Source organism: Geotrypetes seraphini, chromosome 11 (genome assembly GCF_902459505.1).
Source record: "Geotrypetes seraphini chromosome 11, aGeoSer1.1, whole genome shotgun sequence".
Lineage (NCBI taxonomy): Eukaryota > Metazoa > Chordata > Amphibia > Gymnophiona > Dermophiidae > Geotrypetes > Geotrypetes seraphini.
Window position 1 is genome coordinate 93,453,823 of NC_047094.1, and position 15,338 is coordinate 93,469,160.

The following is a 15,338-nucleotide window of genomic DNA, read 5'->3' on the forward strand; positions in this document are numbered from 1 at the left end:
ACTACACGTTCCAGTAAGCCCTGATTTTTTTTGAGCACTCTCATATATAGAATCAGGCCTTATTCTATAACTGCATATGGGCACACTTAAGCTGTTATTGAATATGAACACAAATCAGCAACACTGGTGTACTTTATTTTAGGTGTGAACATTTATGCCATGGCAAAGGCTGCTGTGCCTAAGTGTACCAAGTGATGTGTGTAACTGACAGTATTCTTTAATGTAAGTGCATTACTTCATGCCATGCACATGACTCACTCATGCTCCTCCCCAGTGGCAAAGTAAGGGGGGGGGGGAAGTCCACCCCAGATGCCATCTTGGAAAAGGCGCAGGCACCCATACTCCTCTCAGTCCCTTGTTCCTTCCCCCCTCCCCCCACTGCCACATGTGGGCACCATTTCACTTCCCCCCTACTTCGTAATGTTCCTGGTGTGAGCAGCAGCTCCCAACCTGCTGTCGCACCAGCATTGGCTCTTCCTCTGAAATCACTTCCTGGACCTGTGCCTAGGAAGTGACATCAGAGGAAGAGCTGGTGCTGATGCAACAGCAGCTTGGGGGGTTGATGCTTGTGCCAGGAACATTACAGAGGTACAGGAGAAGGGAAGTGGCACGTAGGTGAAAGGAGGGGGTGGGGAAGGAGCACGTGGAGGTGGAGAGCGGAGAAGAGGGGAGGGGTGAGGCACCATCACTGCTCCTCCCACATATTATTGAAATCTCCTGTATCGCTGCTAATGACTGAGGAGTCAATTCTGAGCGGTTTGCATGAGCTTCAGTAATGGTGTTGCAATGCATATCTGCCCACCTTGGAATTGCTTGCTATAGCACTTAGGCACTATTTTATAGAACTGTACCCAGTGGTCTTGTGCACAATTCTGGCAATGAAACACAAATATGTGCATAACTCTAGGCATGAGCGTATAAATTTGCCCCCTTAGTGGCCACTGCTAAATGTATAAGTGCTTATGAATATATGGCCCATACATTACAGACCCTAAGGTGATGGAAATGATTATATCTGAACACTAATTGCAACTGAACAATGCAGCATACAACCAATGGCACTATGAAAATAAATCAAATAAATATTTGGTGTACAGATTTTCTCCATTGGTCTCTCCCATCATTTTCTCCTCTGAGGCCACCTAAACTGGTCCTTTGATGAGCACATGGCATGACTGCAGATGGAACACTTTATTATACTGTGCGGAATGAGATCATACAAACACTGTTACCTAGATCCAGAACATCATAGTTAAGAACATAAGAATTTCCATACTGGAACAAACCAAAGGTCCATCAAACCCAGTATCCTGTTTCTAAAGTGGCCAACCCAGGTCCTTAAAACCTAGCTAGATTCCAAGTAATAAAACAGATTTTAAGCTGCTTATCCTAGGATTAAGCAATGGATTTTCCCCAATCCAATAATGTAATGTAATTTATTTCTTATATACTGCTAATCTGTTAGGTTCTAAGCGGTTTACAGAAAATATACATTAAAATTATAAATAAGTAAGGTACTTAGAAATTCCCTTACTATCCCGAAGGCTCACAATCTAACTAAAGTACCTGGAGAATAATAAAGAAGTGAAAAATAGAGATAGAGGAAAAAATAAGAAAATAAACATTCTAACAAGACTGCATTGATCTAAGTACTTTGGAAGGTAGAAGAGAGGAGAGAAAGGAATAGATGCAGAAGGAGGAACCGTTGAACAATAGAATTCTGGAGAAATTTAAAATGATAGAAATAGAACAAAACAAAACAAGTGGCAAAACAATAAATAAGATTAAAAATAATTCATAAACTGGAAAGAAAAAGAAAAAGAAAACATTGTCTTCAATCCACGGTTTCAGCGTCAGTGATGAAGTGGAGCAAGTAAGTTTAGGAGGAGCGATGACGTTCCTAGAAAAAGGGCTTCTTCAGGGAAGAGACTTGGCTGAAAGTCCCAGGATGCCCATGTCTCCTCCCCTGCGATGGTCTCCTCCATGCATTCCTCCCCACGACACACTACCCGTGCCCCAGCCGCCACCCTGAACGGCTGTTCCAAGGAGACTGCCCCAGATGAGGCCCACAGTGACTGCAAGAATTCCTCCTCTGCGGAAAAGCTGCCCGGTACTGTTATCGGTGTGTGCTGGCGCCGCTGGAGCTGGGGCTGACAGGGGCCCCTGCCCTGCTGCTGCTGCGTTCATCACAGCGCACGGACTGTGCGACAACGGCAAGAAGCTCTAGAGAAAAGCCGGGCTGATGGACGATGGGACTCCGGGGCAGAAGTTCCCAGACTCCGGGCCAGGCAAGCGCCGATCAGGTCGCCGCCACCGGAGCCAGGTGCGCAGGAGACAGACGTAGGCGGCAAAGAGGACTGCACTGACCACGGGGTGCTGAAGCCGGACATTGGGGATGAGGCAGAGCCTCCCATGGCCAGGGGACCGGCCATCTCCTGTCTCGACAATCCGCTGAAGCCAGCGCTTCCTAAGCCCCCGCCACCGCAGCTCAGCAGGTGACTCCCGGTGAGCTTCAGAGCGATCCTGGTTTTGGCCTGCAGATAGGCAATGGCGGCGGACGACGACGGCGGCGACACCACAATGGCCTCCGTGCTGGAGAGCCCATCGGTCATATGCGACAGCATCCCGCCAGGGCTGTTCAGCCTCAGCTTACCACTGTGTTCGGGTCTGGGCGACAGGTACCGCGGTTCAGGCAACCGAAGTCCCTCGGCTGCTGCTGTTGCTGCGGAGAACGACCCACCGCTAAACCCCAGTCGCCGCCAACCTCCGACCTCGACCACAGGAGAAGGCCACCATGACCGTTGCATGCGGGTCAAACCGCCAAGAAAAGACAGAAGGCTCCAAATTTAAAACAACAAGATCAACAAAAATGAAAAAAAATTAGAAAAGAATGTTACAGGAGTATAAATGTAGATAATAAAACCAAATAAAACCAAATTAAATAAAAAAGAAACCAAAAAAACATAAACACAAACAAAGAAAATGGCGGGAGGCACCACAATAGCAACCTAACCTGGCGCCATCTTGAAAAATAATGGCTTATAGACTTCTCATTTGGGAAATTATTCAAACTTTTTTAAACCTTGCTAAGCTAACTGATTTCACCACATTCTCCGGCAACAAATTCCAGAGTTCAATTATATGTTGTGTGAAGAAGTTTTTTCTCTGGTTTGTTTTAAATCTACTACTTAGTAGCTTCACTGCATGCCCCCTAGTCCTAGTATTTGTGGAAAGAGTGAACAAGCGATTCCCATCTACCCTTTCCACTCCACTCAGTATTTTATAAGAACATAAGAACATAAGAACATAAGAACATAAGAACTGCCTTCTCCGGATCAGACCTTCGGTCCATCAAGTCCGGCGATCCGCACACGCGGAGGCCCTGCCAGGTGTACACCTGGCTTAATTTATAGTCCACCATATCCTTATATGCCTCTCTTAAGGAGATATGCATCTAGTTTGCTCTTGAAGCCTAGGACGGTCGATTCCGTCATAATCTCCTCTGGGAGGGCATTCCAGGTGTCAACCACTCTCTGAGTGAAGCAGAACTTCCTGACATTAGTCCTGAACCTGTCCCCCCTTAGCTTCATTACATGTCCTCTAGTCCGTGTCAAATTGGACAATGTAAATAATCTTCTCTGCTCTATTTTGTCGATTCCTTTCAGTATTTTGAAGGTCTCGATCATATCCCCACGCAGTCTCCTTTTCTCAAGGGAGAACAATCCTAGTGTTATAAGTCTGTCCTCGTATTCCAGTTTCTCCATACCCTTCACCAGTTTTGTTGCTCGTCTCTGCACCCTCTCCAGCAGTTTTATATCCTTCTTTAGGTAGGGAGACCAATGTTGGACACAGTATTCCAAGTGGGGTCTGACCATTGCCCTATAAAGCGGCATTATAACTTTCTCCGATCTACTCGAGATTCCTTTCTTTATCATGCCCAACATTCTATTTGCCTTCTTTGCCGCTGCCGCGCATTGTGCCGACGGCTTCAGGGTCCTATCTATCAGTACACCCAGGTCCTTTTCTTGTTCACTCTTCCCCAGAGTTGCACCTGACATTGTATACTCGTATTCCTTATTCTTATTGCCTAAATGCATTATGGAATACGAGTATACAATGTCAGGTGCAACTCTGGGGAAGAGTGAACAAGAAAAGGACCTGGGTGTACTGATAGATAGGACCCTGAAGCCGTCGGCACATAGACCTCTATGGAACAAACATAAAGATGATCAGAAGAAATGTCACAAGGCGGTGAGGGATGCAAAACAGGAATATGAGGAAAAAATAGCCCAGGAGGCCAAAAACTTCAAGCCCTTCTTTAGATACGTGAAAGGGAAAAAACCTGCAAAAGAGGCAGTGGGACCCCTGGATGACCAGGGAAGAAAAGGGTACATCAAGGAAGATAAACAAATCGCAGACAAACTAAATTCCTTCTTTGCGTCCGTCTTTACGAAGGAGGACACCTCAACAATATCTGAAGCGGAGAAAGTGTTTGCAGGAGAAATAGAAGATAGCCTCACCACAGTTGAAGTGGACTTAGACCAGATATACTATCAGATCGACAAACTTAAAAGTGACAAATCCCCTGGACCGGATGGAATTCACCCGAGAGTCTTAAAGGAATTGAAGGTTGAAATCGGAGAGTTATTGCAAAAACTTGCAAACCTGACAATCAGAACTGGACAGATACCGGACGACTGGAGGATAGCGAACGTCACGCCAATTTTCAAAAAAGGATCGAGAGGGGAACCGGGCAACTATAGGCCTGTGAGTCTTACGTCTGTCCCCGGCAAGATGGTTGAAGCACTGATCAAAGATAGCATAGTCCGGCACTTGGACGCACACGACTTGATGAAACCCAGTCAACATGGATTCAGGAAAGGGAAATCATGTTTGACGAATTTACTCCAATTTTTTGAGACCGTGAACGAGCAAATTGATAGTGGGAAGCCAGTGGACATAATATACTTGGACTTCCAGAAAGCGTTCGACAAAGTTCCACACGAAAGACTTCTCAGGAAACTACAAAGCCATGGCATAGAGGGAGATATACAAAGATGGATAGGAAAATGGCTGGAAAACCGAAAGCAGAGAGTGGGCATAAATGGGAAGTTCTCCGACTGGGAGAAAGTGACTAGTGGTGTACCCCAGGGCTCGGTACTTGGGCCGATCCTTTTTAATGTTTATATCAATGACCTGGAGGAAGGAACATCCAGTGAGATCATCAAGTTTGCAGACGATACAAAACTGTGCCGGGCAATCAGATCGCAGGAGGATAGAGAGGAACTCCAGAGCGACTTGTGTCGGTTAGAAACATGGGCGGAGAAATGGCAGATGAAGTTCAATGTGGAGAAATGCAAGGTAATGCATTTAGGCAATAAGAATAAGGAATACGAGTATACAATGTCAGGTGCAACTCTGGGGAAGAGTGAACAAGAAAAGGACCTGGGTATACTGATAGATAGGACCCTGAAGCCGTCGGCACAATGCGCGGCAGCGGCAAAGAAGGCAAATAGAATGTTGGGCATGATAAAGAAAGGAATCTCGAGTAGATCGGAGAAAGTTATAATGCCGCTTTATAGGGCAATGGTCAGACCGCACTTGGAATACTGCGTCCAACATTGGTCTCCCTACCTAAAGAAGGATATAAAACTGCTGGAGAGGGTGCAGAGACGAGCAACAAAACTGGTGAAGGGTATGGAGAAACTGGAATACGAGGATAGACTTATAACACTAGGATTGTTCTCACTTGAGAAAAGGAGACTGCGTGGGGATATGATCGAGACCTTCAAAATACTGAAAGGAATCGACAAAATAGAGCAGAGAAGATTATTTACATTGTCCAATTTGACACGGACTAGAGGACATGAAATGAAGCTAAAGGGGGACAGATTCAGGACTAATGTCAGGAAGTTCTGCTTCACTCAGAGAGTGGTTGACACCTGGAATGCCCTCCCAGAGGAGATTATTGCGGAATCGACCGTCCTAGGCTTCAAGAGCAAACTAGATGCATATCTCCTTAAGAGAGGCATATAAAGATATGGTGGACTATAAATTACGCCAGGTGTACACCTGGCAGGGCCTCCGCGTGTGCGGATCGCCGGACTTGATGGACCGAAGGTCTGATCCGGAGATGGCAGTTCTTATGTTCTTATGTTCTTATATCACCCGTGAGCCATCTCTTCTCCAAGCTGAATAGCCCTAGCTTCTTTAACCTTTTCTCTTAGGGAAGTTGTCCCATCCCTTTTATAATTTTTGTTACCCTTCTCTGTACCTTTCCTAATTTTGCTACATCAATTGTACCATATCCAACCATTCTATTGGTTGGGCTAACTTTTCAGCACCCGGTCCTAATATCAATGTTTATCCTAACTTCAGGCTTTGATCAAGGCATATCTTCTCATAATGCAAAGTATAGTTTAGAATTCAACCTTCTGACAGTGAAGTATTCATGCCATAATTTTGGAAAGGAAAGTAGTCTAGTAGTTAGAGCAGCAGTCTGAGAACCAGGGAAGCTAATTCTCCTTGTAATTTTGGGCCCGTTAACTTTACTCTGGATTGTCTCTAGGGATGGGGAAATACCTCCTGCCCTTGAACGCAATGTGCCTTGAGCTACTGATAAAGAGGAATGAGCTAAATCTAAATAATAAACATATACCGTAAATTCTTCTGCAATACATGCTCCTTCACACCGGTCAAAAACCTGTTTCAGGTGTGAATGGGAGAAACCAGTCAAGTGAAGCCAGAATAACCTGTAGTAAACACACAACAGTACTGACATCCCTGCTGACAGAGAAAAGACTTTCCTTCTTGTCTTTGTTTGCAGAAAACCAGAAACAGTGAGAGCATGCGTGAGAAGACACAGGATGAATGGTATAGCAAGAAAAATAAACTACTGGAATATGGCAGCATTCTGCTTCCATCACTCAACACATTCGGAGATAGCAACATAGACTATATACAACAGCAGAGGACTGAAGAGCAGAAGAAGCTGAATGCTCTTAAAGAAACTTAGATCATCTATTATACTATTGTCCCTTAATACTTCAATTTTGGAGATCCATTTGGGATCAGGTAAACAAAGTAATGGAAAATCCAGTGGCACTAACATATGCCATGAGAGCTAAAAGCCAAATATCATCTCATAATAATAAACTTCTCTTTATTATGACAGGGGTTGCCATACAGCTTATTTTAAGGAATTGGAAAAACGGGGATAGACTGAACTATACCTTTTGGTGGGAGTCTCTGTGTCACGTTTTTAAAATGGAAGGTACTATGGCTATACAACAGGGACACTACAAAAAGTTTCTGAAGATTGACAAAATTTTGCAGAGTGATTGGTGATTTTGCCCTTTGGTCATGCACGTCCAGGGAGGGTTGGAAAATATTTTTTTAATTTGAGTGCAATTTTTGAATATGCGTATGGGGGGATATATATATTTGTCATAGATTACAATTTGTTTGATTTTAAGTGCTTTTATAGTGTAATATGATTGTATAATATGTTGCACTTAAGAACGGCTTAAAAATGAATAAAGATATTTTTTTTAAAAAAAGAGAAACTTAGGGCTCCTTTTACTAAGCTGCGGTAGCATTTTTAGCGCGCGCTGCAGATTAGCACATGCTAACCCCCCCGCTATGCCAGCTCATTGGAGCCGTTAGCGTACAGCACGCATGGCAATTTGGCATGCGCTAAGCGTGTGTTAAAACTGCTAGCGCAGCTTAGTAAAAGGAGCCCTTAGATACAGGGCAGGATTACTTTGTCGAGGGCCCCTAGGCACACAAGTACACTGGGCACCCTGCCCCGCCCCACCCCACCATGTGCCCAGGCAGAAAAAGGAAGCTGCGTCAGAGGGAAGCTTTGGGCAAGCAGCACCGCTTGCACAATTACAGTTCCCATTGCCTTTCTTACCGCATTGCTTGCTTGTCTTACTTTACGTCGAGGGGGGGGGCCGCGTTGCCGATCGATGCTGGAGGGGCCCATTGCCGTTTGGAAAAAACAATGTTGATGCCCTCCTTCATCGGGCCCCCCTGACCATTTCGGGCCTTAGGCAGGTGCCTACTGGGCCTATTGATTAATCCTGCCCTGCTTAGATAGATCAGTTGTGTGCAAAATAAGTTCCCATACACACCAGCTATCTTTTGAACACCATTCTTGTGAATTTTATCCTGAAGCCAAAACATTTCATAAATATATTTTCCAGCAAAAAAAGGCATTTCCTGACATTATAAGATTCTGAGACAAAGCTTATATTTTGATATATACTTGCCCATAAAACCTTTAACCCTTATACTCAAGTACATAGACTCTTAACAAGTGATTCTTTTTTTAATCAATATGATTTATTCATATGAAACAAACAACAAAAAAAATTCAAGTACGTCATCCATCTCCTCCCCTTTCTCAGCTATGTGAATCTAAACTGATATAATATTCCCCTCCCACCTGCTAAGTTTTTGGAAAGTAACCTTTAGCGAGTAAACAGAAATAGCCCTGATCAATAGGGAAGGGAACTGAGAGAGGCGTTGTGATCGCTTTTTTGAAGAAGCACATAAATTCGAGTCCCTGAAGGTTTTAGGTCACATGAGCTGCTGAAGGCAAGAGAAAGGAAATCGCCCTTCTGCGGGGAGAATCAATATTGCATACTGGAATTTGGAACTATGTTTCGACATTTTCTTTCGGTACCAGTAGTTTTTTTTTCCACCATTCCCTTTAGGTTTCTTCTGCGAACTATTGGGTATTGTCTGCTGTGAAAGTTAGTAAGCGAGCTGGGGCTGAGGAAACCCTTGCAAACCGACCGCCGATGGCCGTGGGCTATGAGCCAGACCGTGGAGCTGTCCAACGCGACGTGGTGCTGAAATGGACAGCTCCCGCCAGAACTGGCTTAACACCTCCCGGGGGGAAGAAGGAACTGCGGAGACTTTTCCCGCCACCTTTAATTTCATCTGGACAATCATTTTAGCTGTTCTCATGACTCTCTTGATAATTACCACAGTTACTGGGAACGCTCTGGTCATGCTGGCGTTTGTGGTAGACTCCAGCCTCAGAACCCAGAACAACTATTTCCTTCTCAATCTGGCAATTTCAGATTTTCTAGTAGGTAAAGTACCTTGTTGGTTGCATTTACTGTAATTCGTTGTGAATCTGATATTCCACATTTAGCCATTAGCTGAGAAATGCTAGTCAGTTAGCACCGAGCACGCCAAAGGTCAGTAAAAGGGGAGAGTGTGGCACAGTGGTTAAAGCTACAGCCTCAGTACCCTGAGATTGTGGGTTCAAGCCCTCGCTGCTCCTTGTGACCCTGGGCAAGTCACTTAATTCCCCCCATTGCCCCAGGTACGATAGATAGATTGTGAGCCCACCGGGACAGAGAGGGAAAACTGCTTGGGTACCTGAATAAATTCATGTAAACCGTTCTGAGCTCCCCTGGTAGAACGGTATAGAAAATTGAATAAATAAAATAAAATCAAGACCAATGAAGTAATTGTTACATTATTGCACCACTGTTTATGGAAGGAATTCAGCTTGCATTTATGTGGTAGCAATATAATTTTAGTTAAAAATTTCATTTGAACTGAAATGCAGTGGAGGCATAATTTATGTAATAGGTGTTGCCTCTGAATGAAAAAGACACACAAGCTACAGGTAGCTTTTTTAAATTCTAAAAATGAAGTGAACTGAATGACATACCCTGCATAGAAAGCAATTTTCAGTTAATCCTAACTACCTCCTTTATATACAGGGGATCAACACAAAATACTGATTGACTATAATGTTGTTTTCTTGTTCCAGGTGCATTTTGTATTCCACTATATGTACCCTATGTATTGACAGGAAGATGGATATTTGGGAGAAGTATATGTAAGCTCTGGCTGGTTTTTGACTATCTGCTCTGCACTTCTTCCGTATTTAATATTGTACTAATCAGCTATGACAGATTTCTTTCAGTAACTAGAGCGGTGAGTACTGAAATTTCCAATAAGATTAAAATCAATGCAGATGCTAATTTTCTTCTTCTGTCTTTTCTTCTATGCCATCGTAATCTCTGATTTGAAGCTGTGCGATGGTTCAGCAAGTAATATACTCAAATTTGTGCATAATCACTGCATTTTGCAGTTTATATTGAATAAATTATTCTAGTGTGCATTTCCATCTTCATTCTTGTGGAATTATAAACAAGATAGGTCTTCAGTGTACCGAAGATGCCCACTGTAAATTACATATGACATAGATCAGGGGTGTCCAACCTTTTGGCTTCACTGGGCCGCAATGGCCGGAAAAAATGTTTCTGGGGCCGCACAAACGTGCAAACGCTGCAGCAAGACACAGGAGGGAGCCAGCAAGATGGTAAACACCCAGAGGCAGCAGAGGAAAACACTGCATTGCCCTCGACCAGGGCCACACAAAATACTCCACGGGGCCACAGGTTGGACACCCCTGACATAGATGCTTCACCTTTCTTAAGAGCAAATCACTTGAAAACTGGATTCGGAATGCTATGACAATGAGTTGTTATTGAGGCAGGACTGCAGGCGAACCTTGAGAACTTTGGGTTCTCAAAGAACCTTTGCCTTTTCTAAGTTAATTTGTGCTTTTTAAAATATGATGATTCTCGGTGGTCCTTTTTCGTACACCGCTCTGCAGATACAAGGGGTGGTAATTTATGAACAGTTTGCCCCAGAAGGCATTAGAAATATATTTTGCAAAGGTTTTCTTCTCAAGCGCCATCTGTCTTCATACTCCCACCATCAATTACGGTTCAGATGCTGCGACTAGTTAGCACTTAACTCATGAACATGATTTCAAGTAGGCCCATCTGCATAAACCATTTATAAAGCAACTCATTCTTTATGATAATTGGAAGGGAATACTTATTTTGTCTGATAAATCATTTCCTATACTTAATAACGTGTGATTAAAGTTCTGGACAGACTGAAGATCTCTGTGAGAAGCGGTCTATTAACCTTTTCCTATCGTAATAAATTTTACGTTACGCTGGTTCCAATCGTTATTATTTTAGCAAAGTTTTGTATTATTCACCGTTATCATTTAAGGCTATTGTAAACATAATGTAAATAAGTCATAAGTCTGTAAATTCAAATATTTTGTGTTCCTGGCTCTTTATTAGTATGGGACATACGATGGCAACGACACTTTTGGAATGTCCCGTCATCCAGGACACACGATAGGAAAAGGTTAATGTATACCTATCAAATACCCTGTACCATCCCAGCTTTTTATTTGTCATAAGTAGGTAGGCTGGATGCAAGTATTCTCAACAAAGGGCTATAACTCCAGAGTACCGGAACATTGAATTTGAAAACAGTGGCTATACATGTCCATAAATAGCTGGTTATTTGAAAGCTACAGAAAAAGATTAGGTAGCAATTCAACAAATAAAGCACTGTTGTCAGTAAAAGGCATGAATCATTTCTAAGGCTACATTTTGCGTTTTCAGGTGACATACAGAGCTCAGCAGAGTAACAGCCGACATGCAGTGCTGAAGATGATGCTTGTCTGGGTCTCAGCTTTTCTGCTTTATGGACCTGCTATTCTTAGCTGGGAACACTTGGCAGGTAACAGCAACATTCCCGATGGGGAATGCTTTGTCGAATTTTATTATAATTGGTATTTTCTCATCACAGCCTCCACACTGGAGTTTTTCACCCCTTTCATCAGTGTGACTTTCTTCAACCTAAGCATATATCTGAACATTCAAAAACGGGCCAGATCACGACAGGACACCTCACTAGGAGTTCAGAGCCCATCCTTCAGTGAAGACCTGAACGTGGCTCCGGAGTCCCAGCTCCATTCTCTAAAATGTCAAGTTGAACAGAAACTTTCAAGGGAAGCCCTGGATCTTCACCAGTACGAAACTTCTCACTCACAAATGACTGCGAATGGGGGTGTGAAAAGAACTTCTCTGACATCCTTGGGGGGCAGCTCTGCTTCAACGGGAAGGAGATTTAAGTCCCTGAAAAGGAGCTACAGAAACTCTGCTTCTACCACTTCATTAGAGAAACGGATGAAGATGGTGTCGCTGGGCATTGCTCAGCGTTTCCGCCTGTCTAGGGACAAGAAAGTTGCCAAGTCTCTGGCAGTCATCGTTTGCATTTTTGGACTCTGCTGGGCGCCCTATACACTGCTCATGATCATCCGAGCAGCCTGTCGAGGCCGGTGTGTGCCTAATGCCTGGTACGAGGCCTCCTTCTGGCTTCTGTGGGTGAATTCTGCGATCAACCCCATTCTCTACCCACTCTGTCATTACAGCTTCAAGAGAGCTTTCAGAAAGCTCTTGTGCCCCCAGAAACTCAAGATCCAGACCCGCAGCTCATTCAGCATCTGCTGCAAATGAATCAGCCAGCACTAGTTACAATATTTACATAGTAACATAGTAGATGACGGCAGATAAAGACCCGAATGGTCCATCCAGTCTGCCCAACCTGATTCAATTTAAATTTTTTAATTTTTTTCTTTTTAGCTATTTCTGGGCATTTCTCACCCATTCCCTTATGCCTTCCCTCTGCAGCATCTTTCTATCCCTCCTTCCCTCCCATCCCCCTGTGCAGAACCCTTTGCCCAGTTTCCCTCCTTCCCTCCCATCCCTTGTGCAGCAGAACCCTTGCCCAGTTTCCATCTTTCCCTCCCTCCCATCCCTTGTGCAGCAGAACCCTTGAGTACCTACTGCTGCCCCCAGTGTGCAGCCGAACCGCCAAACCCCCGCTGACTCTTCATCCTTCCCTCCCATCTGAACCCCACCGACCGCAACCATAAATACCTTCCTGCAGAACAGTGTCGGGCCAGCAGCACTCTAATCAGGCTGCTTTGCAGCCTTCGCACTGGGGCCTTCTGTGTGCCGCGTTACTGATGACATCATCAGTGCCGCATTACTGATGACATTATCAGTGACATCGCAGAGGGACTTCCCCAGCAAGAAGGCTGAAAAGCAGCCTGTTTAGAGTGCTGCTGGCCTGATGCTGCTCTGCCGGAAGATATTTATAGTTGTGGTCAGCGAGGTTCAGTTGGGAGGGAAGGATGGTCAGTGGGGGTTCTGCGGTTTGGCTGCGCAGGGGGGTGGGGGTGAGGGGAAGGGCAGCTGCCTACGATTAGGGCTTATTTTGGGGGGTAGGGCTTATATTAGGACCTACCCCGAAAATCATGCTAGGCTTATTTTCGGGGTAGGTCTTATTTTTGGGGAAACACGATAGGACTAGGGGCGTGCAATGAAACTACTAAGTAGTAGATTTAAGACAAACCAGATAAAATATTTCTTTACACAATGTGTAATTCAACTCTGGAATTCATTGCTGGAGAATGTGGTGAAATCAGATAGCTCTGCAGAGTTTTAAAAAGGCTTGGATAATTTCCTAAAAGAGAAATCTATAGGCCATTATTGAAATGGCTTGGGAAAATCCACTTCTTATTCCTAGGATAAGCAGCATAAAATCTGTTTTACTACTTGGGATCTAACTAGGTTCTTAGAACCTGGATTGGCCACTGTTGGAAGCAGAATACTGGACTTGATGGACCTTCTTATGTTCTTATGAATAAATCATCATTGGAAGATTATTTACACTTCTTTCTCTTGCAGAAGAATGATAAAACAAACTTAGTCATATGGCCACCCCTTGCCTCCTCTGGGAATTATGTGACTTTTAGGCACCATCTTGACTTATATGTGTATTCCAATTGGAATATCACTTTCTCAGTCTGTTAAGAACATAAGAAGTTGCCACCACTGGGTCAGACCAGAGGTCCATCACGCCCAGCGGTCCGCTCCCGCGATGGCCCATCAGGTCTGTGACCTGTGAAGTGGTTCCTGACCATTTCTGTAACCTACCTCTACATCTATTTGTAACCCTCAATTCCCTCATCCTTTAGGAATCTATCTAAACCTTCCTTGAAACCCTGTAGTGTGCTCTTGCCTATCACAACCTCCGGAAGCGCGTTCCATGTGTCCACCACCCTCTGGGTAAAAAAGAACTTCCTAGCATTTGTTCTAAACCTGTCCCCTCTCAATTTCTCCGAGTGACCCCTTGTACTTGTGGTTCCCCACAGTCTGAAGAATCTGTCCCTGTCCACCTTCTCTATGCCCCTCAGGATTTTGAAGGTTTCTATCATGTCTCCTCTAAGTCTCCGTTTTTCCAGGGAGAACAGCCCCAGCATTTTCAACCTGTCAGCGTAAGAAAAGTTTTCCATACCATTTACCAGTTTAGTTGCTCTCCTCTGGACCCCCTCAAGTACTGCCATGTCCTTCTTGAGGTACAGCGACCAGTACTGGACACAGTACTCCAGATGTGGGCGCACCATTGCACGATATAGCGGCATGATGACTTCCTTCGTCCTGGTCGTGATACCCTTTTTAATGATACCCAACATTCTGTTCGCTTTCTTTGAGGCTGTCGCACATTGTGCTGATGCTTTCAATGTTGTGTCCACCATCACCCCCAGGTCTCTTTCAAGGTTGCTCACCCCTAGCAGTGATCCTCCCATTTTGTAGCTGAACATCGGGTTCTTTTTCCCTACATGCATGACCTTGCATTTCTCTATGTTAAAACTCATCTGCCACTTTTTTGCCCACTCTTCCAGTCTCGTTAGGTCTCTTTGCAGGTCTTCGCAGTCTTCCGTGTTTCTAACCCTGCTGCAGAGTTTGGTGTCATCAGCAAATTTAATAACCTCACATTTCATCCCCGTCTCCAGGTCGTTGATAAATATATTGAACAGGAGCGGTCCCAGCACCGACCCCTGTGGAACTCCGCTCGTGACCCATTGCCAGTCTGAGTAATGGCCCTTTACTCCAACCCTCTGTTTCCTGCCTGCCAGCCAGTATTTGATCCATCGGTGGACATCCCCCTGCACCCCGTGGCTCCACAGCTTCCTAAGCAGTCTTTCATGAGGTACCTTGTCGAAGGCCTTTTGGAAGTCAAGGTAAATGATGTCTATGGATTCCCCTTTATCCACCTGGCTGTTTATTCTCTCAAAGAAATACAGTAAGTTCGTGAGACATGACCTTCCCTTACAGAAGCCGTGCTGGCTCGCCTTCAGTTGTCCATTGTTTTCTATGTGTTCGTAGATTGTGTCCTTGACCAGTGCTTCCATCATCTTTCCCAGAACCGAGGTCAAGCTCACCGGCCTGTAGTTTCCCGGGTCACCCCTTGATCCCTTCTTAAAGATGGGCGTGACATTTGCTATTTTCCAGTCCTCTGGGATCTCCCCAGTTTTCAGGGATAGGTTACAAATTTGGCGTAGTGTTTCCGCTATTTCGTTTCTCAGTTCCTTTAATACCCTTGGGTGGATGCCGTCCGGACCTGGTGATTTGTCGCTCTTCAGTCTA

The 15,338-nt window shown here is 44.6% G+C and overlaps 1 protein-coding gene across 1 annotated transcript; it reads left to right on the plus strand.

Annotated features, from left to right (window-relative positions):
• The first annotated feature begins 8,863 nt into the window (after positions 1-8,863).
• HRH3 (histamine receptor H3) lies at positions 8,864-12,359 on the plus strand. Its single transcript, XM_033962605.1, has 4 exons — positions 8,864-9,104; positions 9,797-9,963; positions 11,463-11,872; positions 11,948-12,359. Exons 1-4 carry the CDS (start codon positions 8,864-8,866, stop codon positions 12,357-12,359), a joined length of 1,230 nt encoding a protein of 409 aa, XP_033818496.1.
• Positions 12,360-15,338: the final 2,979 nt, after the last annotated feature.